Source organism: Salmo salar, chromosome ssa17 (genome assembly GCF_905237065.1).
Source record: "Salmo salar chromosome ssa17, Ssal_v3.1, whole genome shotgun sequence".
Classification (NCBI taxonomy): Eukaryota; Metazoa; Chordata; class Actinopteri; order Salmoniformes; family Salmonidae; genus Salmo; species Salmo salar.
In genome coordinates, this window is record NC_059458.1 from 73486004 (window position 1) to 73513535 (window position 27532).

Here is a 27532-nt window from a genome sequence, read left to right on the forward strand (position 1 = left end):
TGAAAATCGCGCCACAGGCTGGCAGTGGATGTTACGTAGGTGGGACGAATTCGTCCCGCCGGTCACATAGAGGTTAAGGCAAGGGCTGATTTCAAGGTTTTACTGCTAACCTACAAAGCATTACATGGGCTTGCTCCTACCTATCTTTCCGATTTGGTCCTGCCGTACATACCTACACGTACGCTACGGTCACAAGACGCAGGCCTCCTAATTGTCCCTAGAATTTCTAAGCAAACGGCTGGAGGTAGGGCTTTCTCCTATAGAGCTCCATTTTTATGGAATGGTCTGCCTACCAATGTGAGAGACGCAGACTCAGTCTCAACCTTTAAGTCTTTACTGAAGACTTATCTCTTCAGTAGGTCCTATGATTAAGTATAGTCTGGCCCAGGAGTGTGAAGGTGAACGGAAAGGCTGGAGCAACGAACCGCCCTTGCTGTCTCTGCCTTGCCGGTTCCCCTCTTTCCACTGGGATTCTCTGCCTCTAACCCTTTTACAGAGGCTGAGTCACTGGCCTACTGGTGTTCTTCCATGCCGTCCATGGGAGGGGTGCGTCACTTGAGTGGGTTGAGTCACTGACGTGGTCTTCCTGTCTGGGTTGGCGCCCCCCCCTTGGGTTGTGCCATGGCGGAGATCGTTGTGGGCTATACTCGGCCTTGTCTTAGGACGGTAAGTTGGTGGTTGGAGACATCCCTCTAGTGGTGTGGGGGCTGTGCTTTGGCAAAGTGGGTGGGGTTATATCCTGCCTGTTTGGCCCTGTCCGGGGTATCATCGGATGGGGCCACAGTGTCTTCTGATCCCTCCTGTCTCAGCCTCCAGTATTTATGCTGCAGTAGTTTATGTGTCGGGGGGCTAGGGTCAGTCTGTTACATCTGGAGTATTTCTCTTGTCTTATCCGGTGTCCTGTGTGTATTTAAATATGCTCTCTCTAATTCTCTCTTTCTGTCTTTCTCTCGGAGGACCTGAGCCCTAGGACCATGCCTCAGGACTACCTGGTATGATGACTCCTTGCTGTCCCCAGTCCACCTGGTCGTGCTGCTGCTCCAGTTTCAACTGTTCTGCCTGCGGCTATGGAACCCTGACCTGTTCACCGGACGTGCTTGTTGCACCCTCGACAACTACTATGATTATTATTATTTGACCATGCTGGTCATTTATGAACATTTTAACATTTTAACATTTTGACCATGTTCTGTTTTAATATCCACCCTGCACAGCCAGAAGAGGACTGGCCACCCCTCATAGCCTGGTTCCTCTCTAGGTTTCTTCCTAGGTTTTTGGCCTTTCTAGGGAGTTTTTCCTAGGGAGTTTTTCCTAGCCACCGTGCTTCTTTCACATGCTTTGCTTGCTGTTTGGGGTTTTAGGCTGGGTTTCTGTACAGCACTTTGAGAATATCAGCTGATGTACGAAGGGCTATATAAAAATAAATTTGATTTGATTTGAAATTTGACTACCTGAAGCGTGTCAGGCTTATTGTCAATCAGAGATCCACAGTACATCTGTGGATTTCACGTTTTCTCCACAAACTCACCTTTTCAGATAGCTCCGTCTCAGGCGACTCCCTCTTCTCTTCCACTCCTTCATCCTTCTTCCTCTTGCCCAGGATGCTCTCTCTGGACCCTGACCCCGGTGACCTTTGAACTTCCGTGGTCAAGCGGTCAAGCCCATCCTGCACCGCCGGACCTCCGTACAGCATGACCACCGAGGCCTGGGACAGGCTGGGTAGATAGGCCATGTGGTGGGGATGGGGGGAGAATGCTGGGGGTTGTGGGGACAGGGGTCCCACGTATGAACCCTCTGGGTGGACGGGCACGGCCAGGGGGGCTAGGCCCGGGGAGCAGAGCAGGGAGTTGCCGTCACTGTGGGTGGGGCTCTGAAGTCTGCCGCTGGGGTGGGAGACACTGCAAAGACAGAGAGGAACCAACTTAGACATATGTTTCTGTCATTCTCTCCAAGCAAATGCTCTGTAGCAGGGCTGTCAAATTCATTTCCTGGAGGGGCCCAGTATCTGCAGGTCTTCGCTCCAATGAATGATATGAATTAGTTAGGAACTCTCTAGGTCTTAAACGGACATGGTCCTCGAAGAACTGAGTTTCACACCCCTGCATTATACTGTTTATAAAAAAAGACGGGACATTAGAATGTAGAAACATATAGTAGTAAAATCCTTAAATGATATTTTTGCCAGAAACACAAGACAGTGGTGACGGTGCATTAGCCAGACAAGATTTCAATTGTAAAAAATACACCAACAAACCCCTCCCTCTCAGCAGTTTGGAACCAGCAACCTTTACTCGTCTCCTCCCCTCCTCCACCCCCACTCCAAAAACACTTAGAGCAGCAACAGCCTTGAGACGGCTGTGGCTTGGCCACCGGTGAAATAGCCACCACATCCCTAGTAGAAATGGTCAGAAACCGAGAGGACCAGGAGACACTGCAGCCAACTCATGTAAAACATGTCAAACCCAGCCTAAACAAACACCAGGGTAAGAGTAAAAACAGAAAGCGAACCATTACGAAAACCACCTTTTAGAAATGAAATGAACTGTGAGACGTGGACCAATAACAGTTTGCGGAGAGTTTCAGCCAGGCCTATTAACAACTCCAAGTCGGAGCCTCTGGGGCTGGTCATTTGCACGCATCACTTCCTCTAAGGGCCCAGTTTCCTGTTCCTGAGCTCCAACTAAATCACCACATAGGACGTGTCTCAAATGGCCTCCTATTCACTATATAGTGCACTACTTTTGACCAGGGCACATAGGGCTCCCATAGGGCTCTGGTCAAAAGTATTTTATTCACATGGCAGCCCTGTAGTATACCAGTGGACCTGATGTGTCATTACATTCAACCAACAAGCTAGTCCTTGGCAACCGGCTGGCCATCAGTGTAATAGATCATGAAATGCAACACAGAAGTTGTAGATTGTTTGCAGTAAATCTAAGGTTATTACCACTGGATGGCGTATGAAAAGTGATGGCGTGATTAGGAACAGGATTTGTAGCAGCCTGGGGGGTTTGGTGTGTGTGTGTGAGCGAGCCTCCTTCCGTGTGTGTTCTACTTACCCTGTAACAGTGGTTCCAAACTGCAGCCGGCACACCGCGCTGTTGCTCACACACCTTCTGGAATAGTCCACTGACTGGGGAAGCAGACCTGGACAGAACCGAGGGAGACGTGAGTTAATTACATTTATAAGTATTACTTTATTTGAATGGTCCCAAATAGACGGTTGGTAGATGTTCAGCTAACTAGCTGTAACCCTAACCTTATCCTAAGTCTGAACCCGACCTGTAACCCTAACCTTATCCTAAGTCTGAACCCGACCTGTAACCCTAACCTTATCCTAAGTCTGAACCCGACCTGTAACCCTAACCTTATCCTAAGTCTGAACCCGACCTGTAACCCTAACCTTATCCTAAGTCTGAACCCGACCTGTAACCCTAACCTTATCCTAAGTCTGAACCCTACCTGTAACCCTAACCTTATCCTAAGTCTGAACCCTACCTGTAACCCTAACCTTATCCTAAGTCTGAACCCGACCTGTAACCCTAACCTTATCCTAAGTCTGAACCCGACCTGTAACCCTAACCTTATCCTAAGTCTGAACCCGACCTGTAACCCTAACCTTATCCTAAGTCTGAACCCTACCTGTAACCCTAACCTTATCCTAAGTCTGAACCCGACCTGTAACCCTAACCTTATCCTAAGTCTGAACCCGACCTGTAACCCTAACCTTATCCTAAGTCTGAACACTACCTGTAACCCTAACCTTATCCTAAGTCTGAACCCGACCTGTAACCCTAACCTTATCCTAAGTCTGAACCCTACCTGTAACCCTAACCTTATCCTAAGTCTGAACCCTACCTGTAACCCTAACCTTATCCTAAGTCTGAACCCTACCTGTAACCCTAACCTTATCCTAAGTCTGAACCCTACCTGTAACCCTAACCTTACCCTAAGTCTGAACCCTACCTGTAACCCTAACCTTATCCTAAGTCTGAACCCTACCTGTAACCCTAACCTTATCCTAAGTCTGAACCCTACCTGTAACCCTAACCTTATCCTAAGTCTGAACCCTACCTGTAACCCTAGTATATCAACAGATTAGTAGTTGGTTGACAGTTGACAGCTATGTGCTCTAACCCACTGAGTCATTGGGAACCAGTTGTGATGTGAGCTGTCTGTCCTGACTCCTTACCCGTGACCTCTCTGCGTGGGCTGCTGGGCGCCGAGTTGACGCGGCGTTGGCTGGCCACGGAGGTGGGCACCACACTGAAGGAGGCATGGCGTGCCAGCCTCTGTTTCCTGCCGCCCGGAAGAGCGATGGCTTCCGGAAGAGCGATGGCCGCCACAGCCTCAGAGTCCTCTGTTGAAAAACAGAGTGGTCAGTGAGTTCTGTGTGTCAGTAGGAGTAGGGTGAAGTTTCCCCTCGACACTGATCTTGGGTCAGTTTAACATTTTCCACACTAATAGTTAAGGCTAGGATAGGAGGAGAGGAAGCTGATCCTAGATCTGTGCCTAGGAGAAATTCATCCCAGAGCGTGTTAGTCTTGGTCAGTAGACAGGTTAATGATTCGTTTTAGTAGTAGTGAAGAGAGTTCCATTATAAATGTATAATGAATCCATTTCCATTTACTGTAATATTGTTTAATAGATAGTCTCCCTATGAAGTACTGAGCTGATGCCCTTCTGAACCAATATGGGAGTGATGTTATTTGTTTTACCACCGAGGACCACTGTGAAAGGTGTTTTAATGAATGCTTTTAAGTGCTGTCCTCTGGGGATCCACATCTGGCTGTATTATTCACTACCCAAATCATTTCAATTCAATCTTACCACGGCTGCTGTGGAAGTCTGCCGGGCCGATCCATTTGAACGCAGGCTTCCTCCCCCTCTCCTCCCGGACGTGGACCTTCTTGATCAATCCCAGACTCGTCAGGACGTTGGCGATGTCATACAGCCGCCGAACCTTAGCTGAAGACAGATCAAAATGATTCATCTGATTAGAATCTAACACCACAGTAAAAAGGCCAATGGGAGGGATGTCTGGGGGTATCTGTGGTGTACAGTGACGTTGCCCCTAGACGCTGATCTTGGGTCAGTTTTGCATCTTCCCCACTAATGTTTAAGGTTAGGATTATTAGAGGAAAAGCTGATCCTAGGATTGTACTAGGGGAAACTCAACCTGCAGCTATTTGGTGGCTGGGTTGTGATCATTAGGCCCCAAAGGGAAGAAACTGACTGAAACAGGTAGGGGCTACCTGGACTTGATGTTGTGTCAGAGGCTCTTTGACTGCACGGTCAAAAGTCGTGCACTATGTAGGTAAATAGGATGCTTACTTTTGTACTTGCTGTGGCTGGCGGGGTCCTGGCTTTCCTCGATGAGGATTTTGGCGGCCACGTCCAGAGTGACCGTCTGGGTCCTGGACACCAGGAAGAGCATGACAAACTTCTGACTCATGATGCGTAGGGACTTGTCTTTCCTCGTGCTGGCGGCCGCTGCAAACAGACAAGCAGAACAAAGCTAAAGGGAATACTGGGTCCTATTCACTAAGTGGCAAACGGAAGAAAATGGACAGAAACAGGGAGGGAACTACCTGAACTTGTTTTCGCTTTTCCGTTGCAAAACGTTTTGCGATGGTGTGCACTAATGAATAGGACGTTGCAGTGGCTTGTATGGTCTAGTGGCTAGTGCTGCCGACAGCAGTTACATACCAGTGTCAGCATGGGTTTGAATCTGACCTACAGCATGTCACACGCTCCTCCTATAGTAATAATAATAATAATAATAATACTACTTTATGGTCCATGTTACAGAGAACGATGGAAATTTGATTCAAGACCTGAGTTACCTGTCAAACAGGTGGTCTTGTCAAACAGAACCATAATACGAACGACAACATTCCTTATTCAGTGAGAGAAAGTGACTCTGCCCTCCTCTCCCTGGGGGTGACACCAAAGGGACACGTTATGACGGGAAGTGGCAGGCCTAGTGTTCTGCAGGAGGGGACGCCAGATCCATGGCAACCACTGCCTCTCTAGGGAACAGTAGCTTTGGATTCTGTTAGCTAGCTACATGCAGCTACCTAGTTAGGTAATTAGCCACGTTGAAACACACAGCCCAGTGTTGTCCGGGTTAGGGTTTGGCCGGGGTAGCCATCATTGTAAATAATAATTTGTTCTTAACTGACTTGCCTAGTTAAATAATGGTTAAATAAAAAATACAAATGATTTGCCTTTAAGCCCAAGTCGATGAAAGCATTCCTCATCGTCATGGAGACGAGGGTAGGGGGCAGGGCCTCACGGGTTTATCAAGGCTGATGGGATTCTTTGTGTTAATGTGTGTGATGACCAAGCGCTCCTCGTCAATGTGATGGATCACTAATACAACTGGGAGATGACAGCAGAGGAATGGCGACAGAAGCGAAGCTTGGCGGCTGAGCTTCTGATGTGGCACATATTAACTAGTAATCTCCAAACACCCGCTGAAGTTAATTAACCAGACTGTTTGACTAATAACGACACAGGGTAGAAGTGATCCGTTACCTGTTGTGAGAAGCTCCCCCCCAATCCTAACCTTAACCATTAGTGCGGAAAATGCAACACTGAACCAAGATCAGTGTCTAGGGGCAACTTCACCCTTCTCCTATCATGGAGACGGTTGACCAGAATACATTGCGGTCTAGAAAGTATCTTGTTACAGTTTACCTAACCTTCAGTAATCACATTTCCTGTATTTTAGACAGAAAATCGGACAAAATAATTTTGTCAAACACACACCCTGCACATCCAAACAAATCCAAACTTCAGTTGCACACGGAGCATTGAAGGCACTCCAAATCTCCCATTGACATACATGCAGAATTGACACCAAACTTCTAGCTTCAGTCACACATCCCAAATTATAATTCAACCCTGCTGTGTCCATCAGCCGCCCCTGATGTAGCAATCGCAGATTGTCCCTTTAGGACAACGTAAAACTAACCCAAGGTCAGCGTCTAGGGGCAATTTCCCCCTACTCTGCTCTCACCACAGCTGGAGTCTCCTTCCCCTCCCTCCTCTGGGGGGTGTGTGGTGGCTCCCTCTCTGTGACCGCCCTCCCCGGCCTGCTCCATGTGCAGGTGGTAGCGCTGCTGCCTGCCCATCCCCTGCAGCTCGGCCAGGGTGGACCCCAGGCGCCGCCGCCCGTACCACACGTACTGGTTCTTAGCCACGCGCCCCACGATCATCAGAGACTCCAGGACGTTTACGATGTCGTAGATCCGCCGCCGCTCCACCCCTAAAGACAGACAGACAGACAGACACCGGGGACAGGTCAGACTGGGGTCAGCAACATGATTTCAGTGTTCTGTTATGTGAGCTGATTATAGAACAAAGCTCTAACTAACAAAGCTCTAACTAAGGTACCTCAACAGGATTTAATGATGCAGTAGATCATGTCTGGCTGCATCTTGACTTTCCTCATAGTCTCAGACATGGCTTGGTTTATACTACAACCTGGTGCTATTCTGGAAGGTACAGTGGTTTATACTACAACCTGGTGCTATTCTGGAAGGTACAGTGGTTTATACTACAACCTGGTGCTATTCTGGAAGGTACAGTGGTTTATACTACAACCTGGTGCTATTCTGGAAGGTACAGTGGTTTATACTACAACCTGGTGCTATTCTGGAAGGTACAGTGGTTTATACTACAACCTGGTGCTATTCTGGAAGGTACAGTGGTTTATACTACAACCTGGTGCTATTCTGGAAGGTACAGTGGGATACGAGGGCTCTGCGTGAAGGTATCCATAGCAACCGTTTCCAAAATCCAATAGTGCGTGATATTTCACATAGCTAATGTAATATCTGTTTTATGAGCTATTTCCATTATTGTCTTCCTTTCTGTGCGGTTACCAATTATGGCAGCCTCCCTGAGCCGGGTCGTGTTCATTAGTCATAAAACGGAAGACAACGGGTCATTTGTAGCTGAGTTGAGAGAGCATGATGCTTATAACACAAGGGTAGTGGGATCGATTCTCGGTACTGCCCATATCTATAATGTCAGCATGCATGACTAAGTTGCTTCGGATAAAAGCGTCTGCCAAATGGCATTTATTATTGACGGACTGAAACAGGGAGGGACTGTTGAAACATTTTACATCGCTTGCCCTGATGAACATGACCCAGGTGTAGCTGTAATCTCCCTCTCTGGAGTCATTGGCTCTTACCCAGGCTGGTAGACACCTCATCCAATGAGATACTGATGGTGTCAGAGGTTGGATAGTCCGGATACAGGGCCAGGAACTTCTGGCACAGCAGGCCCAGGCTCTTCTGCTTCCTGCTGGGCTTCCTTTCCCCCTCTTCCTCCTCCTCGTCCACCACATCAAACTGATCAGAGAGACAAAGCATTGTCAAGAAAGTAATTGAGTCTAGAATTGTAGAATTTAATACAGCATGATACTTAAGATTTCAGCATCTATAAATCCATTAGTTGGAAGATGATAATAAAATCCAACAGTATGATGATAATGTCACTGTATATTCAAGATAACATTTACTACCAGCAGTTTCTGGCATAACCTTTGCTAATCTCAATCCATACAAATTACCCATAACACAATACTAAATGCTTGCCCAAAGGCGGCCATCACCATCAATTCAGTATAGGAGGTCAGTGACAGTGTCCCAAATGGCATCCTATTCCCTATACAGGTGACTAGTGTTGACCAGAGCCCTGTAAACCATGGTTAAAAGTGGTGCACTATAAAGGGAACAGGGTGCCATTTGGGGTGCAGTTGGTGAGTGGTCAAAGGGTACCTGGCACGGGCCATCCACCTCCTCCACTGCTCTCTCATTCTCAATGGGCCTAAACAGCACCTTCTTCATCTCTCTGTCGCGGATGTCAGGGCTGGCAGCACTGATGAGCATCCTGAGGTTGGCAGTGGGGGTCCAGGGGTCCGCATGGGGAGGTGCCCCCCGCTCAGAAGGCTTAACAGGGGTGCTATGGAGGTGTTCCGGGGTAGGAGGCTTACTGCCATACAGCAGCATGGTGGCAGTGGTGTCTATCTTGTGAGGGGTGGTTCTTCTTCGCTCTACACATCTGTTCTCCTGTGAAGGAGCACAATGTTATGAACTTTGATTAAGTGGGGCGGAGTGATATGAAATGTGGTGCATTTGTAGGCAGATCTACTTAATTTAAATAACGTTTTTACTATCTACAGTTTTTACTTTTTAATTACCGTTTATAATACACACACACACACACACATTCCCGCCCCCTCGCTCGACATTTTCATTCAACTTTTTCCACCCCGGACGCTTTATCTGGACATGGTTCTACAGGACCTCCACCCCGAAGCTAAGTAGTAACATTAACATGATGCCTTCTAATTGCAGTTGCTGTTCTCATAATATACAGGAGAACAATCACCTTATGGTGAGGATAGCCATGCTGCAAGCCCAGCTTCAGATGCAATCGTTGGGCAAGGGTCATTTAAGTGTTGGAAAGGATGAAAGTGTCTGTGTCACCAGTAAGTACAGATAGTAATATAAATCCCCTCGCACAGTCCCCGCAGCCGAACAATTTTCTCATGGCTTCTGGAAGGAAATGCTGTAGGAAAGCTCAACCGGTTCTCCCCATTAAGCAACGAGTCGGAGTCCGAGTCTTCTCTGGTCTCTCCTCAACCCGTTACGGGGTCTGAGACGCCGAAGCCTCCCATCATTAGCTCTGACAGATTGAACACCCTAGTCAATGGCGACTAAATTTTCTGTAGTATTAGACTTCCAGCGATCATACACTGTTTACCAGGGGTCAGGGCTACCGACGTTAAGGCTAATCTGAAGATGGTGCTGGCTAAAGCTAAAACTGGCGAGTGTAGAGTATAGAGATATTGTTATCCACGTCGGCACCAACGATGTTAGGATGAAACAGTCAGAGGTCACCAAGCGCAGCATAGCTTCAGCGTGTAAATCAGCTAGAAAGATGTGTCGGCATCGATTAATTGTCTCTGGCCCCCTCCCAGTTAGGGGGAGTGATGAGCTCTACAGCAGAGAGTCTCTGGCCTCCTCCCAGTTAGGGGGAGTGATGAGCTCTACAGCAGAGAGTCTCTGGCCTCCTCCCAGTTAGGGGGAGTGATGAGCTCTACAGCAGAGAGTCTCTGGCCTCCTCCCAGTTAGGGGGAGGGATGAGCTCTACAGCAGAGAGTCTCTGGCCCCCTCCCAGTTAGGGGGAGGGATGAGCTCTACAGCAGAGAGTCTCTGGCCCCCTCCCAGTTAGGGGGAGTGATGAGCTCTACAGCAGAGAGTCTCTGGCCTCCTCCCAGTTAGGGGGAGTGATGAGCTCTACAGCAGAGAGTCTCTGGCCTCCTCCCAGTTAGGGGGAGTGATGAGCTCTACAGCAGAGAGTCTCTGGCCTCCTCCCAGTTAGGGGGAGTGATGAGCTCTACAGCAGAGAGTCTCTGGCCTCCTCCCAGTTAGGGGGAGTGATGAGCTCTACAGCAGAGAGTCTCTGGCCTCCTCCCAGTTAGGGGGAGGGATGAGCTCTACAGCAGAGAGTCTCTGGCCTCCTCCCAGTTAGAGGGAGTGATGAGCTCTACAGCAGAGAGTCTCTGGCCTCCTCCCAGTTAGGGGGAGTGATGCGCTCTACAGCAGAGAGTCTCTGGCCTCCTCCCAGTTAGGGGGAGTGATGAGCTCTACAGCAGAGAGTCTCTGGCCTCCTCCCAGTTAGGGGGAGTGATGAGCTCTACAGCAGAGAGTCTCTGGCCTCCTCCCAGTTAGGGGGAGGGATGAGCTCTACAGCAGAGAGTCTCTGGCCTCCTCCCAGTTAGAGGGAGTGATGAGCTCTACAGCAGAGTCTCTGGCCTCCTCCCAGTTAGGGGGAGTGATGAGCTCTACAGCAGAGTCTCTGGCCTCCTCCCAGTTAGGGGGAGTGATGAGCTCTACAGCAGAGAGTCTCTGGCCTCCTCCCAGTTAGGGGGAGTGATGAGCTCTACAGCAGAGAGTCTCTGGCCTCCTCCCAGTTAGGGGGAGTGATGAGCTCTACAGCAGAGGCTCACAACTCAATCGCTGGTTGAAAACTGTTTTCTGCCCCTCCCAAAAGATAGAATTTGTAGATAATTGGCCCTCTTTCTGGGACTCACCCACAAACAGGACCAAGCCTGGCCTGCTGAGGAGTGACAGACTCCATCCTAGCTGGAGGGGTGCTCTCATCTCATCTATGAACATAGACAGGGCTCTAACTCCTGTAGCTCCACAATGAGATGGGGTGCAGGCCAGGCAGCAGGCTGTTAGCCAGCCTGCCAGCTTAGTGGAGTCTGCCACTAGCATAGTCAGTGTAGTCAGCTCAGCTATGCCCACTGAGACTGTGTCTGTGTCTTGATCTAGGTTGGGCAGAACTTAACATGGCGGTGTTCGCCTTAGCAACCTCACTGGAATAAAGACCTCCTCCATTCCTGCCATTATTGAAAGAGATCGTGATACCTCACATCTCAAAATTGGGTTACTTAATGTTAGATCCCTCACTTCCAAGGCAGTTATAGTCAATGAACTAATCACTGATGATAATCTTGATGTGATTGGCCTGACTGAAACATGGCTTAAGCCTGATGAATTTACTGTGTTAAATGAGGCCTCACCTCCTGGTTACACTAGTGACCATATCCCCCGTGCATCCCGCAAAGGCGGAGGTGTTGCTAACATTTACGAGAGCAAATTTCAATTTACAAAAAAAAAAAAATGACTGAGTTTTCATCCTTTGAGCTTCTAGTCATGAAATCTATGCAGCCTACTCAATCACTTTTTACAGCTACTGTTTATAGGCCTCCTGGGCCATATACAGCGTTCCTCACTGAGTTCCTATCGGACCTTGTAATCACGGCAGATAATATTCAAATTTTTGGTGACTTTAATATTCGCATGGAAAAGTCCACAGACCCACTCCAAAAGGCTTTCGGAGCCATCATCAACTCAATGGGTTTTGTCCAACATGTCTCTGGACCTACTCACTGCCACAGTCATACTCTGGACCTAGTTTTGTCCCGTGGAATAAATATTGTGGATCTTAATGTTTTTCCTCATAATCCTGGACTATCGGACCACCATTTTATTCCGTTTGCAATTGTAACAAATAATCTGCTCAGACCCCAACCAAGGATCATCAAAAGCCCTGCTATAAATTCTCAGACAACCCAAAGATTCCTAGATGCCCTTCCAGACTCCCTCCACCTACCCAAGGACGTCAGAGTATACAAAATCGGTTAACCACTTAACTGAGGGACTAAATGTAATCTTGCGTAATACCCTAGATGCAGTCGCACCCCTAAAAACAAAAAACATTTGTCATAAGAAACTAGCTCCCTGGTATACTGAAAATACCTGAGCCCTGAAGCAAGCTTCCAGAAAATTGGAACGGAAATGGTGCTACACCAAACTGGAAGTCTTCCGACTAGCTTGGAAAAACAGTACCGAGCAGTATCGAAGAGCCCTCACTGCTGCTCGTTCATCCTATTTTTCCAACTTAATTGAGGAGAAGAACAATCCAAAATGTATTTTTTTAATACTGTCGCAAAGCTAACTAAAAAGCAGCATTCCCCAAGAGAGGATGGCTTTCACTTCAGGAGTGATAATTTCATTAACTTCTTCGACAAAAAGATAATGATCATTAGAAAGCAAATTATGGACTCCTCTTTAAATCTGCGTATTTCTCCAAAGCTCAGTTGTCCTGAGTCTGCGCAACACTGCCAAGACATAGGATCAAGGGAGACACTCAAGTTTTTTGATACTATATCTCTTGACACATTGATGAAAATAGTCTGAGCCTCTAAACCTTCAAGCTGCATACTGGACCCTATTCCAACTAAACTACTGAAAGAGCTGCTTCCTGTGCTTGGCCTTCCTATGTTGAATATAATAAACGGCTCCCTTTCCACTGGATGTGTACCAAACTCACTAAAAGTGGCAGTAATAAAGCCTCTCTTGAAAAAGCCGAACCTTGACCCGGAAAATATATATATTAAAAAAAAAAATATTGGCTTATATCAAATCTCCCATTCCTCCCAAAAAATGTTTAAGAAGCTGTTGCGCAGCAACTCACTGCCTTCCTGAAGACAATGTATACAAAACGCTTCAGTCTGGTTCATACCCCATCATAGCACTGAGACTGCACTCGTGAAGGTGGTAAATGACCTTTTAATGGCGTCAGACCAAGGCTCTGCATCTGTCCTCGTGCTCCTAGACCTTAGTGCTGCTTTTGATACCATCGATCACCATTCTTTTGGAGATTTGGAAACCCAAATTGGTCTACAAGGACAAGTTCTGGCCTGGTTTAGATCTTATCTGTTGGAAAGATATCAGTTTGTCTTTGTGGATGAGAGGTCGACCGATTAATCGGAATGGCCGATTAATTAGGGCCGATTTCAAGTTTTCATAACAATCAGTATCGGCATTTTTGGGCACCGATTTTGGCCGATTACATTGCACTCCACGAGGAGACTGCGTGGCAGGCTGACTACCTGTTATGCGAGTGCAGCAAGGAGCCAAGGTAAGGTGCTAGCTAGCATTAAACTTATCTTATAAAAAACAAAAAAATCTATCTTAACATAATCACTAATATATTGAAGTCTCATGTTAAAAGGAACCACCAGCTTTCATATGTTCTCCTATTCTGAGCAAGGAACTTAAACATTAACTTTTTTACATGGCACATATTGCACTTTTACTTTCTTCTCCAACACTTTGTTTTTGCATTATTTAAACTAAATTGAACATGTTTCATTATTTATTTGAGACTAAATTGATTTTATTGATGTATTATATTAAGTTAAAATAAAAGTGTTCATTGTTCATTCAGTATTGTTGCAATTTTCATTATTACAATATATAAATAAAAAAAATATATATATATAAAATTGGCCGATTAATCTGTATCGGCTTTTTTTGGCCCTCCAATAATCGGTATCGGCGTTGAAAAAATCATAAATCGGTCGACCTCTAAAGTGGATGCTTTGTCTTCTGACAAATCAACTGTAAATTTCGGTGTTCCTCAAGGTTCACTATATATTTTACCTCTTGGTGATGTCATTCGGGAAACATAATGTTAACGTTCACTGCTATGCGGACGACACACAGCTGTACATTTCGATGAAACATGGTGAAGCCCCAAAATTGCCCTCAGTGGAAGCCTGTGTTTCAGACATAAGGAAGTGGATGGTGGCAAATGTTTTACTTTTAAACTCGGACAAAACAGAGATGCTTGTTCTAGGTCCCAAGAAACAAATAGATCTTATGTTGGATCTGACAATTAATCTTGATGGTTGCACAGTCATCTCAAATAAAACTGTGAAGGACCTCGGTGTTAACCTGGACCCTGATCTCTATTTTGACGAACATATCAAGAATATTTCAAGGACAGCTTTCTTCCATCTACGTAACATTGTAAAAATCAGAAACTTTCTGTCCAAAAACGATGCAGAAAAAAGTATCCATGTGTAGTAGAGTGATGTTGTTCCCCTAGATTATGCACCAAGTTGCACGCAAGGACAGTTCAAGTAGGCCAGGTCAAGAGGGGATGTTAATAAGTTAATAACAATAATTCAATGTGTTTTCTTTATTTAATTACAGCAGCATAGTTAATGTTATTTTTTGGTGTACACATTTTTTTTTATATCTATATTGTAAATACACCTAATTGTAAAAGTTTGTATATTTTGGTTTGGTCCATCGCGGGTTATCCGTACTTACAGACCCTTTTATCGTTCTCTTTTGCCGGACCTTCAGCTAGCAAGGTATGTTGTCCTTGGCGCCGTAATTTGGCAATATAAAACTGTGGTAAAGTTACATAAAGTGCTGTTACGCAATTATATGTTTTGTTACAATGTGAACAATTATAAAGATTTATGTTAACTTTCACCAAGCTCGCTAATTAGGGTACCTATTGTAACTCGGGAGTATTTGGGACCGTGTTTGAGTGAGTTGCTATGTGCTCACGCAGGTGCCCGAGAGCTGTGACTGCACCGAGGGCTAACATATTGTGTGTTGTCTCTTCGTGTGCAGGTATGTCTTTTATTTTGTTCCGAATATGTTGTATATAATTTTAATTGTATTGTATAGTGTGCTGTTGGGCACTGAATGTATGTATGCAGTTCCCGCTCTTTTGGCCGGACCTTCAGCTAGCAAGGTGCCCGAGAGCTGTGACTGCACCGAGGGCTAACATATTGCATGTTGTCTCTTCGTGTGCAGGACCAATAAACATGATTCAACCATCAGAATTCCAGTTGTGGCAGTGTCCTGATTAAAAGTACACAACGCAGAACGAACCACGCTACAAACTGGTGCCGTGACCTGCCGACTGGTCAGCTCAAGCCGACCCCCGGGAGCTGTGCATGTGGCTGAGGTGCACGACCTGCGCATGCGCATTTGTTGATGGTTTGCTGTAAACTAATATAAACTGTAAACAGTGAATGTGAGTGTAGCATACTCATTAGATACAGGTATTCGTGCTTATTTGTATGTTTTTGATGAATTTGTTTATTGCAATTTTTTTTTGTATTTGTATGCAGTAAATTACATTGTATTTTAGTGCTCTGTTGAGCCATGGAAGACTCTCAAGTCCACAAATTTAGTTATGCTGGGGATTTTAGTGTGGGTAGAGGGAGGGGTGTCCTTGCATTTACACCACTTGTACAGTCAGCTCCTGGGAGTAGAGCGTTTGCTAGTCCTGAGTTTGCAAGCGCTGGGAGGGGTAGGCTGTTTGTTCCACCTGACCAGGGTATCCCACCTCTGTCTATTGATGTACCGTCATCCACAGTCCTCAGTGATAATGGGACGCCTCCGAGTCAGCTTAGTGACATTATTAAGCAGATTGGTTCAGAGATAGATTCACCTATCAGAGCGAGTTTACTGCAGTCTGGGGTTTCAAGTCTTGCTCCTGCCTGTCCCCCTCACCAACCCCAGCAATTTCCCCTGCCTGAGCAGTGTGGGTCAACCTTTATTGATGCGTCCAAGCTGAATCTGGTTGTGAAGTCCGATGTTAGTCCTCCACCTTTCTTTAGGGGTGATGGCTCAGATAAGTACTCTGTCCTGGAGTGGGAGGAGTTAATGGGAGTCTACTTAGAGAAGAGGGGTTACACTGGGTCTGAGAATGTTGGGGAGGTGATGTCTAGGCTCATGGGGAGGGCACGGGATGTGACCAAAGTCTGGATGCGTAACAACCCTGTTGTCACAGATGTTAAGCCGGTGTTCAGTGTTCTCAAGCAACACTTTGGGGATACTGTCTGCTCAGGTATGCCATTAGCTGATTTCTATTCAATCAAACCATATGCTAATGAGGGTCCAATAGATTTCTGGATTAGGCTTAACAAAGCTGCAGAGGCAGCCAAACAGTACCTTGTGAGTGAGGGCAGGACCCTACCCAATGAGTGCTCAGAGTTGGCAGTCATGTTTGTACGCAACTGTCCTGATAAAGAGTTGGCCCAAGTGTTCAAGAGCAAACCCCTTCGTGACTGGACAGCCAGTGAGGTACAGTGAACCAGACCAGGCACCATCTATATCTGAGGGTGAGACATTAGAGAAGGTTTTGACTTTGTTAGAGAAGGCTCTGGTCAGCAATACTCAGTCTGTGAACAGAGGGCCCCGTAAACAGTTCCACAAACGTCAGCGTGAGTGCGCCGTCTGTGGAAGCACTAATCACTGGACCAAAGCTCACTGTCAGATGCACCAGCTGTGCTTCAAGTGCTTCTCTCCGGGCCACATTAGCTTTGACTGTAGTGAGGCTGGGCAGCGACAGAGCCCTGGATGTGGACAGACTGGCAGGTCTCAGGAAAACTAGAATGCCTCCATTCTGAGGAGGGCAATGTGGGGCAGTCTTATTTTTCCTCCACTGATGATGATATCCAATCTGTTTATTCTTACTTTTGTGAGTCAGTACCCAAGAACAACACAGTCATTTTTCAGAACACAATGAGAATTACGCAGAATGACAGTTTGTTTTACACCTCCGTGCTAGTACAGGATAAAGTTGAGCTGAAGGGGATGTTAGATAGTGGGTCCATGGCTACTACTCTGCGCGCAGATATTGTACCTCGGTTGAAGGAGGCAGGAGTGGTAGAGGGGAACTTTCTAGCTCCTTCAGACATCATCCTGGTGGGTTGTGGTGGGAAGCAAACTAGCCCAGTGGGCATGTGTGATTTAAAAATTCAGCTTTATGGTTTCAGCTATGTAGTCCCAGTGCTTATTGTAGATGGGCAGGTTGATGAACTCATTGTGGGCACTAATGTGTTGAAGTCTTTGATTAGACAGTTCAAATCAAATGACAGCTACTGGCGGGTGGTGGGTACACCAGGTTCCTCTAGCCAGTGCGATGACAGCCACTTCCTGCGTCTTCTGTCAAATCTGGAGAGATGGAGAGGAGACTCCATCCCAGATAAAGTAGGCACCATTAAGTTGAAGAGAGCAGTAACGCTCCAACCCATGAGTGAGCATCTGGTGTGGGGCCGCCTACCCCCAAAGACAAAACTTTCTGTGGGCAGTACTGTTGTTGTCGAGCCCAGCACGTCTCGTTGTGTGAATCGACACATACTAGTGGGGAGAGTAGTTACGCCTCTGTGGGGGGATGGATGGCTACCTGTGAAGATAGTGAATCCAACAACATCACCAGTTACCCTGAGACGAAATGCTAAAGTGGCGGATGTGTATCCTTGCATTGCATTAGAGGATTTTGATGATGTCAAGCAGCAAGCAGCTTACCAGAACGTGGCTAAAGTTCAATGTGACAGCTCACACGGCAGTCTGACAGCTAAGAGTTCAGTTGGTGGCAGTGTAGTTCATGGCAACAGTACACTGAGCAATCTTGGACTTCAAGGCCTGTCTGTTGAGGAGTGTCCAGTTTCACAGTTCTGGAAGGATAAACTTGTCAATTTAATTGGGAAGTATGACACAGTGTTCTCTAGACATAGCCTAGATTGTGGTGAGGCAAAGGGGTTCTGCCATCGCATACGGCTGACTGGTGACCGCCCATTTCGATTACCTTATCGTAGGCTTTCTCCAGCTCATTACCAAAATCTCAGGGAAACACTGGATGATATGGAGGAAAAGGAAATCGTCAGAAAATCCAGCAGTGAGTATGCCTCACCTTTGGTGCTGGTATGGAAAAAGAATGGGGACTTGCGCCTATGTACTGACTTTAGGTGGTTAAATGCACGCACTGTAAAGGACGCTCATCCCCTGCCTCATCAGGCTGATGTACTGGCCGCGCTGGGAGGTAATGCCTTCTTCAGCACAATGGACTTGACGTCAGGGTATTATAACGTGCCACTGCATGAAGAGGATAAGAAATACACTGCCTTTTCCTCTCCTTTAGGTCTGCACGAGTACAATCGGTTGCCTCAGGGCCTATGCAACAGCCCGGCTACGTTTATGAGAATGATGCTGACCATCTTTGGTGACCAAAACTTTCTAAGTCTCCTTTGTTATTTGGATGATCTGATGGTTTTTGCTAAGACTGAGGAAGAGAGTCTGCAGAGACTTGAGATGGTTTTTCAGCGGTTGCAGGAGCACAATCTTAAACTGTCTCCGTCTAAGTGCAAGTTTTTGAGGAGGTCTGTTAAGTTTTTGGGTCACATCATTTCTCAGGAGGGTGTAGCCACTGACCCTGCTAAAGTTCAAACTATTTTGAACGTGACTGAGAGCGAGATGATGGAAGCTGATGGTGTCACTCCGTCTCCTAGCAAAATCCGTTATTTTCTTGGTATGGTAGTATACTATCAACACTACATTGAGAATTGTTCCATGGTTGCTAGGCCGTTGTTTCAGCTAACTACAGGTCAGAAGAAGCCTAGGGGAGGCAAGGGTAGGAGGAGGCCTGGTCCCTCTCGCAGGCTCACTGCTGCAGACTGGACTGCCGAATGTCAACTCGCTTTTGAAGTTTTGAAATCAGCACTAGTTGACCAGGCACTGCTGGCTCATCCAGATTTTTCTCAGCCATTTTTACTTTCTGTGGATGCATCTACTAGTGGTTTGGGAGCTGTACTATCCCAAGTGCAAGATGGGATGGCAATAGCCAGGCCAATAGCTTTTGCTAGTAAATCTCTTAATCATGCACAATCCAAGTATCCTGCTCACCGGCTGGAATTTCTAGCCATGAAATGGGCCATTCATGATAAATTCAGCCATTGGCTGCGAGGGCATAAGTTTACTGTGTGGACCGACAACAATCCACTCAAATATATTCTTACAAAGCCGAGACTTGATGCATGCGAGCAGAGATGGGTCGCAAAGCTGGCACCCTTTGACTTTGATATCCAGTACATACCAGGTCCCAAGAATGTCGTTGCTGATGCCTTGAGCAGAGAGCCATTTGTTCGCTCCACAGTTTTGCACCGACTGACAAGAATCCCATATGATGTCCTGCTGGAGGAAGCCAGAGGTCTTCGAGTGGGTGATGTTCAAGACATGTTCCGCCTCTCCTGTGAACAGCCCGAGGCTGGCTGTGGAACGTCTATGGCTCCTGGGAGTGAGTTAAGTAGAGCTGGAGACAATGTCAGTGGGTTGGTTTCCTGTGAAGAGGTGTCTGCTGTCCTCCATGCTCACCGCCGATGGGATGATGGTGCCACGGTGAGGGCCATTTCACATGCGCAGCACCTTGAGAAGTTGATGTCCATGGGTCAGAGCCCTTTACCTGTCTTTACACACAAGGAGCTGTATGATAACCAGTCACTGGATCCTGTCATCAGCAGAGTCATGTTCTTTGTAGATAGAGGCCGGCGCCCATCTAGGAGAGAGCGAGTCCTTGAAGCTAATGAAACAGTTTATACTCTAAGACAGTGGGGAAAACTCACCACACGGTTAGGGATTCTGTATCGTGTCTCAAAACACCCAGTGAGTAAGAAGAAAATATTCCAGTATGTTGTACCTGTGTCTTTGAGAGGCCTTGTGTTGAAGGGAGTTCATGATGATGCTGGTCATCAGGGTCAGCAGCGCACATTGTGGCTTACGAGACAGCGGTTTTACTGGGACTCTATGGAAAAGGATGTCAAGGAATACGTGGCCCACTGTAAGAGATGCGTGTTGAGTAAAGCACCTGAGCCTGAAGCAAGAGCTCCACTTGTCTCCATTGTGACAACGGCACCTTTGGAACTTGTGTGTATTGATTTCTGGACTGCAGAAGATTCAAACAACAAGTCTATTGATGTGTTAGTAGTGACTGATCACTTTACTAAGCTGGCATGTGCGTATCCGTGTCCAAACCAGTCTGCTAAGACTGTGGCTCGTGTTCTCTGGAATAATTTCTTCTGCGTTTATGGGTTCGCTGATTGTATTCATTCTGACAGGGGTGCTAACTTTGAAAGTTCACTTATTGCAGAATTACTTCAGTTATCTGGTGTTGGAAAGTCCCACACCACACCTTATCATCCCATGGGGAACAGTCAAGCAGAACGTCTAAATCGCACGCTGGGTGGGATGATTAGAGCTCTGCCAGCTAGGTCCAAGGCTAAATGGCCTCAGATGTTGAACACATTGACATTCTCCTATAACTGCACTGTTCACGAGACTACTGGGTTTCCGCCCTTCTTCTTGATGTTTGGACGCACCCCTAGGCTGCCAGTAGATGTTATGTTTGAAAGTGTGCTGTTGGATGGGGACACGGTCGATGTGGATAAGTATGTCCAGTCTTTGGGTGAGGATCTGAGAGAAGCCATGACATTGGGGGTGAATGTAGTAGAGTGATGTTGTTCCCCTAGATTATGCACCAAGTTGCACGCAAGGACAGTTCAAGTAGGCCAGGTCAAGAGGGGATGTTAATAAGTTAATAACAATAATAATAATTCAATGTGTTTTCTTTATTTAATTACAGCAGCATAGTTAATGTTATTTTTCGGTGTACAAACATTTTTTGATATCTATATTGTAAATACACCTAATTGTAAAAGTTTGTATATTTTGGTTTGGTCCATCGCGGGTTATCCGTACTTACAGACCCTTTTATCGTTCTCTTTTGCCGGACCTTCAGCTAGCAAGGTATGTTGTCCTTGGCGCCGTAATTTGGCAATATAAAACTGTGGTAAAGTTACATAAAGTGCTGTTACGCAATTATATGTTTTGTTACAATGTGAACAATTATAAAGATTTATGTTAACTTTCACCAAGCTCGCTAATTAGGGTACCTATTGTAACTCGGGAGTATTTGGGACCGTGTTTGAGTGAGTTGCTATGTGCTCACGCAGGTGCCCGAGAGCTGTGACTGCACCGAGGGCTAACATATTGTGTGTTGTCTCTTCGTGTGCAGGTATGTCTTTTATTTTGTTCCGAATATGTTGTATATAATTTTAATTGTATTGTATAGTGTGCTGTTGGGCACTGAATGTATGTATGCAGTTCCTGCTCTTTTGGCCGGACCTTCAGCTAGCAAGGTGCCCGAGAGCTGTGACTGCACCGAGGGCTAACATATTGTGTGTTGTCTCTTCGTGTGCAGGACCAATAAACATGATTCAACCATCATAATTCCAGTTGTGGCAGTGTCCTGATTAAAAGTACACAACGCAGAACGAACCACGCTACACATGCTTTTGTCACTTCTAGATTAAGACTGCTGCAATGCTCTACTTTCCAGCTACCTGGATAAAGCACTACATAAACTTCAGTTAGTGCTAAACATGGCTGCTAGAATCTTGACTAGAACCACATTTTTTTTATCATATTACTCCAGTGCTAGCCTCTCTACACTGGCTTCCTGTTAAGGCTCGGGCTGATTTCAAGGTTTTACTGCTAACCTACAAAGCATTACATGGGCTTGCTCCTACCTATCTTTCCGATGTGGTCCTGCCGTACATACCTACACGTACGCTACGGTCACAAGACGCAGGCCCTAGAATTTCTAAGCAAACAGCTGGAGGCCGGGGTTTCTCCTATAGAGCTCCATTTTTATGGAATGGTCTGCCTACCCATGTGAGAGACGCAGACTCGGTCTCGACCTTTAAGTCTTTATTGAAGACTCATCTGTTCAGTAGGTCCTATTATTGAGTGTAGTCTGGCCCAGGGGTGTGAAGGTGAACGGAAAGGTTCTGGAGCGATGAACCGCCCTTGGTGTCTCTGCCTAGCCGGTTCCTCCCTCTCCACTGTGATTCTCTGCCTTTAACCCTATTACGGGGGCTGAGTCACTGGCTTATTGGTGCTCTTCCGTGCCGTCCCTAGGAAGGGTGCATCACTTGAGTCACTGACGTGATCTTCCTGTCCGGGTTGGCGCCCCCCTTGTGCCGTGGGGGAGATCTTCGTGGGCTATACTCGGCCTTGTCTCAGGGTAGTAGGTTGAAGATATCCCTCTAGTGGTGTGGGGGCTGTGCCTTGGCAAAGTGGGTGGGGTTATATCCTGCCTGTTTGGCCCTGTCCGGGAGTATCGTCGGACAGGGCCACAGTGTCTCCCGACCCCTCCTGTCTCAGCCTCCAGTATTTCTGCTGCAATAGTTTGTGTCGGGGGGCTAGGGTCAGTCTGTTATATCTGGAGTTTTCATGTCTTATCCGGTGTCCTGTGTGAATTTAAGTATGCTCCCTCTAATTCTGTCTCTCTCTCTCTTCTCTCGGAGGACCTGAGCCCTAGGACCATGCCTCAGGATTACCTGGCCTGAAGACTCCTTGCTGTCCCCAGTCCACCTGGCCATGCTGCTGCTCCAGTTTCAACTGTTCTGCCTGCGGCTATGGAACCCTGACCTGTTCACTGGACGTGCTACCTTGTCCCAGACCTGCTGTTTTGGACTCAGCTTACCGCACCTGCTGTCTCTAACTCTGAATGATTGGCTATGAAAAGCCAACTGACATTTACTCCTGAGGTGCTGACCTGTTGCACCCTCTACAACCACTGTGAATATTATTATCTGACCCTGCTGGTCATCTATGAACATCTTGGCCATGTTCTGTTATAATCTCCACCTGGCACAGCCAGCAGAGGACTGGCCACCCCTCAGAGCCTGGTTCAAGGTTTCTTCCTAGGTTCTGGCCTAGGGAGTTTTTCCTAGCCACCGTGCTTCTACATTTGCATTCCTTGCTGTTTGGGGTTTTAGGCTGGGTTTCTGTACAGCACTTTGTGACATCGGCTGATGTAAAAAAAGGGCTTTATAAATCAATTTGATTGATTGATTTAGTTCATGTGAGAAATAATTTTATTTCAAGACACTCCAGGCAGGTCATATAACAGTGCTACAAATTCACGAAAGGAGGAATTGACTCTGAAGATTGTTTCTGAGTGTCTCTTCAATAAGGAATAATAAATAATAAGGAATTGAAGGGTTCATTTGACTTGGAATCAAAACATACCTTCTGATCATTTCTGCCTCCAACTTCCATGTCTACTTTGCTCTTCTTTGGACTTATGAGATCTCTCAAAGCTAGACATTCAACTTCCATCTGAAAAACAATTAGCCATATCATATTAATTTGTCTCTGAACTGTGCAGAAAGGTCATTATTTAGTTTCATACAGTTATATTTCAGTCACTACTTTGCTATAGCCAAATGCAGCAAATAGATCGATCTATTACAGGGCCATAAGATACCAGTGGTCAGAAGATTTTGGCGCAAAGACCTTAGCCCACCTAACGTTAGCTGATGACTCTAGCTAGTTAACTACCTAGCTATCTACTATCGCATCTAACTCTGACACGTTCAATACTGAATATTGCTACTGTAAAAGTCCTGATGGCAAGACGAATACACAATAAATAGCTAAATTGTAGCTATAGTACACAATGGAAACACTTTGCAAAAAAAGGATGCAATCTTGGGAAGAATTTTCTTTGGGCAAATTGAGTATTAATACTGATCCATTCAACGTGACACTTAACTAGCTAAAAGCTAACAGGTTGCAAGACAAAAAGTATAATTACACTGTTAATCAATAAACAAAACATATGTGTCTATTTACTTAATACATAAATACCTAGCTACATTATTTACCTGCTGGCTGTCATCTAACTTACTGTAGCTAGGCTAGCTAACGTTAGTGATTATTATTTACTCACCTTCTTCAGCGTTTCCTACGTAACGTAAGAAGATAAAGTTGTCAATACCAACGTACAGTATCTCCAATTGCACAGACTTATTGGTGGTACGTTGTTTAACTCAAATCAACATAATTTTCATTTCTTAAATAAGCGGGCTTTCTTCTAATATCCAGCTGTAAAGCTTCTCCTGTCCCGCTAAAGTTACTTGTGTTGGAATTGCATTACTGAACAGGAATAGCTGCAACCAAAAACACCCGCTAAAGCATTTTTTTCTGGCGCTCTCATGCGTTTCACTCAGTCGAGCCAATCAGCATCCTGATGTTGTGACGCGTACAATTGATTTATCCAATAGGCAAGGGGCAACAACCACGCCTCTAAAGATTTCTTGGCGGGGCAGTCCGCGCGGTCTTCACTGGGACTCGTGCTGTTCAGTTTGACTGCTGCTGTTCATGGTGTTTGAGTGGCATAGCAGCGCAGTTAGAAACCCTATTAATAACCTTAATCATAGAGGAGTTGTTGTTGCATGTATCGACTACAGACACACTGCGGTTCCATCTAATTAGCTTGCATGGTTCAGGGAAACAGATGGGACAGGAGTGGGTGGCGCTCATTCTACCTGTGACACCGCGCGAAAAGTTGGAAACTGAGTAGCCCAATACCCAGGGTCCCGCCCTCAGGCTTTCCCTGTCCCTCGAGCAGGTTATCACATCATCCCCGCCCAATATTTCAGGACGGTTTACTTTGAAAAATGTAGGTTTACAAAAATAATATAGAATTCATATTCTTGATTTATTTGCAAAAAACTAAATGTTTTTCAGATAGGCATATTTAATATATTAGCAATTATTGAATTGTAAATGTAAACAGTGCAAAATTAGCAATGGAGAACAATTGGCTATTGATTGGTCCTGGTTGCCTATGCTATATCTCTGCTTTCAGAGAGATAGCACCTTCCCAAAGCACCTGAAACCCTGCCTCTTCAAAGAGTATTTAAAATAAACCCTCACCTCACCCCCCCCCCCCCCAAAAAAAAACTTTCCTGAAGAAACACTTGCTCTTGAACCCCCCCCTTCTAGCTCTGGCTTTGCTTATAGCTACTTTACTGAGGGAAAGTGTACTTACTATGACTGTGATATGTGGTTGTCCCACCTAGCTATCTTAAGATGAATGCACTAACTGTAAGTCACTCTGGATAAGAGTGTCTGCTGAAGCACTAATATGTCAAATGTGCAGTGTTGCATTCTCTGCATGAACAGGATGGATGGCAATATGCTTTCAACAACAATGTGGATTTGAAACCTGACTGTTGTTCTCTCTCTCTGTCAAGCTCTATTTGTCACTCAAAGAGCTGATCGTAGGCTATGTCACTGGATCCATTACAGTAGATAGCCCATTCTTAGTAGTCACAAGTGTGTCTGTCTGTCTCACCAAGGCAGTGTTGTGACATTGCCTTTTGTTTAAAAGAAAAACCGTAGGATTACTTTGTGTGAAGCCTCATATTCAATGTCCTCTGTGAAGTCATCATTACTTTCATCTTATTATATGAAGCTTACTTAGGGAGAGAGTTTGTTTACTGGCAACAAGAGTTATTGCCCACCTCTTTGGGTATAGATCATTCAGATGCTCATAAATGTTATCCATTAAATGTCACATCAGATTTCCCCTCTGTACCAATATTAGAAGCCACAAATTGTTCTAGCATCTTTGATACATTCTAAAATAACATTCAGATTGAACTCCAAAGGCATTAACTGGTCAGTCACATTATGTTTGACACGGTGGAATAGTGAGCAGTTGCACTTCCGGCTGCATCCAGCCTCCCAATCTAATTGCCTCAGAATGCCACCCTGACATTTTCTTAACAGGTCCCTGGGAATTGTGGAAAATCAATGTGTATTAGTCTGAAGAGCGTTAGCCAATATTTGCAGTCCTTTAAACGACTCAAAATGTCTTCCAACTGCTGACATTTTGGATGGGCTCCATTTAAAAAATAAATAAAAACTTTACTGTAATGTTTCGTATCTGGACTGCTGTTACTATGCATCTCTGCTCGTCAGCTTTTTTACGTTATTCCGGTATAGGTGGGAAATATTCCTAATAAACCACAGCACAATGGGCATTGTGCTGCTATAATAGGATGCTACTATCCAGTTTGCATACCATTGGTATGGAAACCCAGTAGTAGCCTCCTATTACAGCAGCACCATGCCCATGATAGAAATGAAGTCTTGAGCATAGAGGAGAAGCCTGGCCGAATGGCAGAGTACTGTGGCAGGACCCCAGGGGCCATGGGAATAGGGTGTCATTTGGGCTGCAAGGGTGCCATTTGGACTGCAGGCTGTCATTTTCTCTGGGCACAGCACTAGGATTTGAATGGAATCAGAAAAGGTGATTTTATCTCCCTGCTAACTATCATTGTGGCAACGTTGGGGTGACCAGCTAGACATTCATTCAGCTTGCAGCTTCATCTGCCCTGTATGATAGCACTATAGGTCTTATACAGGAGGGAGTTGCATTCAGACACTTCTTCCAACACACAAAGACAGGAATATGAATGTTGTAGCACCTCTGGTTTGGGCCCTGTTGGAATACTCCAGAAATAATCCTGTCTGCCTCCTACCTTCACAGATGTAAATTGGTGGTTGGATTGGTGAAAGTAATTGAGTGGTAACCTTGTACACCAATCCTATCACTTATAGATCTGTGCTTCCCTCTCAAGGAAACAAGGAAGGGTGAATTTTTTATGTATTCCTGAGTGTTCTTAACTCTAGGTTGACTGACATGACCAAGGCAACTTATCAAAGTCGTCAATCGGGACCATAATTAGCTGAATCAGGTGTTCTACTGCAGGGCTGGAAGGACAGCCTGCACACCCAGTAGCTCTCCAAGCCCAGAGTTGGAGTACCCTGGACTATGGCTTAGCTGTCCCCTGGTGACAGCGTTGGTTTTCATGTGTCCATGGCAACACAGATGGAACAAACATAGAGAAGGGGTTTCATGGACCACAACAGCTGTCTGCTAAACACAGCATGCTTGAGAGACAAACAAGTGTTCCATCTGCCATTGGCTCTGTGAATGATTACCTCTTAACCACCAATATACAGTCGCATATGTCTTGTCCAACAGTCTTAAATATTATACCTTTGTGTGTGTGTGTGTGTGTGTGTGTGTGTGTGTGTGTGTGTGTGTGTGTGTGTGTGTGTGTGTGTGTGTGTGTGTGTGTGTGTGTGTGTGTGTGTGTGTGTGTGTGTGTGTGTGTGTGTGTGTGTATTATAAAATGCATTGGTTGATAGAAACTTTGGCTTGGGGTTGATATTAAAAACGGTATACTCCCTGAATAGCTGTTTAGTTGGTAAACACAAACCTTCACATGCATCAGAGTGATTCAGAAAAAGTATCTGTCTGATGTGAACAGGGAATAGATTCACCACATCTCATCACAGTAATTCATAATAAACAGCAAGCTTGAGTTGACCATCTCCATTTATAACATTGTTAGTGAACTGCTAAAAGCCCAGCGGCCTGGGACACAGATCGATCTTAACTGAAGGGATGGCATTTCATGAGTGCG

At 45.8% G+C, this 27532-nt stretch overlaps 1 protein-coding gene across 1 annotated transcript in view; it reads right to left on the reverse strand.

Annotated features, from left to right (window-relative positions):
• The window catches only part of LOC106609680 (transcription factor E2F7), a 46445-nt gene extending 22217 nt beyond the window's left edge, over positions 1–24228 (reverse strand). The window contains exons 1-10 of the mRNA XM_045700104.1: positions 23980–24228; positions 23277–23366; positions 8796–9086; positions 8207–8366; positions 7025–7273; positions 5335–5493; positions 4831–4968; positions 4193–4360; positions 3060–3147; positions 1529–1898 (exon numbers count right to left, since the gene is read on the reverse strand). Coding sequence (XP_045556060.1) covers positions 1529–1898; positions 3060–3147; positions 4193–4360; positions 4831–4968; positions 5335–5493; positions 7025–7273; positions 8207–8366; positions 8796–9086; positions 23277–23366 — 1713 coding nt within the window. The 5' untranslated portion in view covers positions 23980–24228. The remainder of the gene's footprint in view (positions 1–1528; positions 1899–3059; positions 3148–4192; positions 4361–4830; positions 4969–5334; positions 5494–7024; positions 7274–8206; positions 8367–8795; positions 9087–23276; positions 23367–23979) is intronic.
• Positions 24229–27532: the final 3304 nt, after the last annotated feature.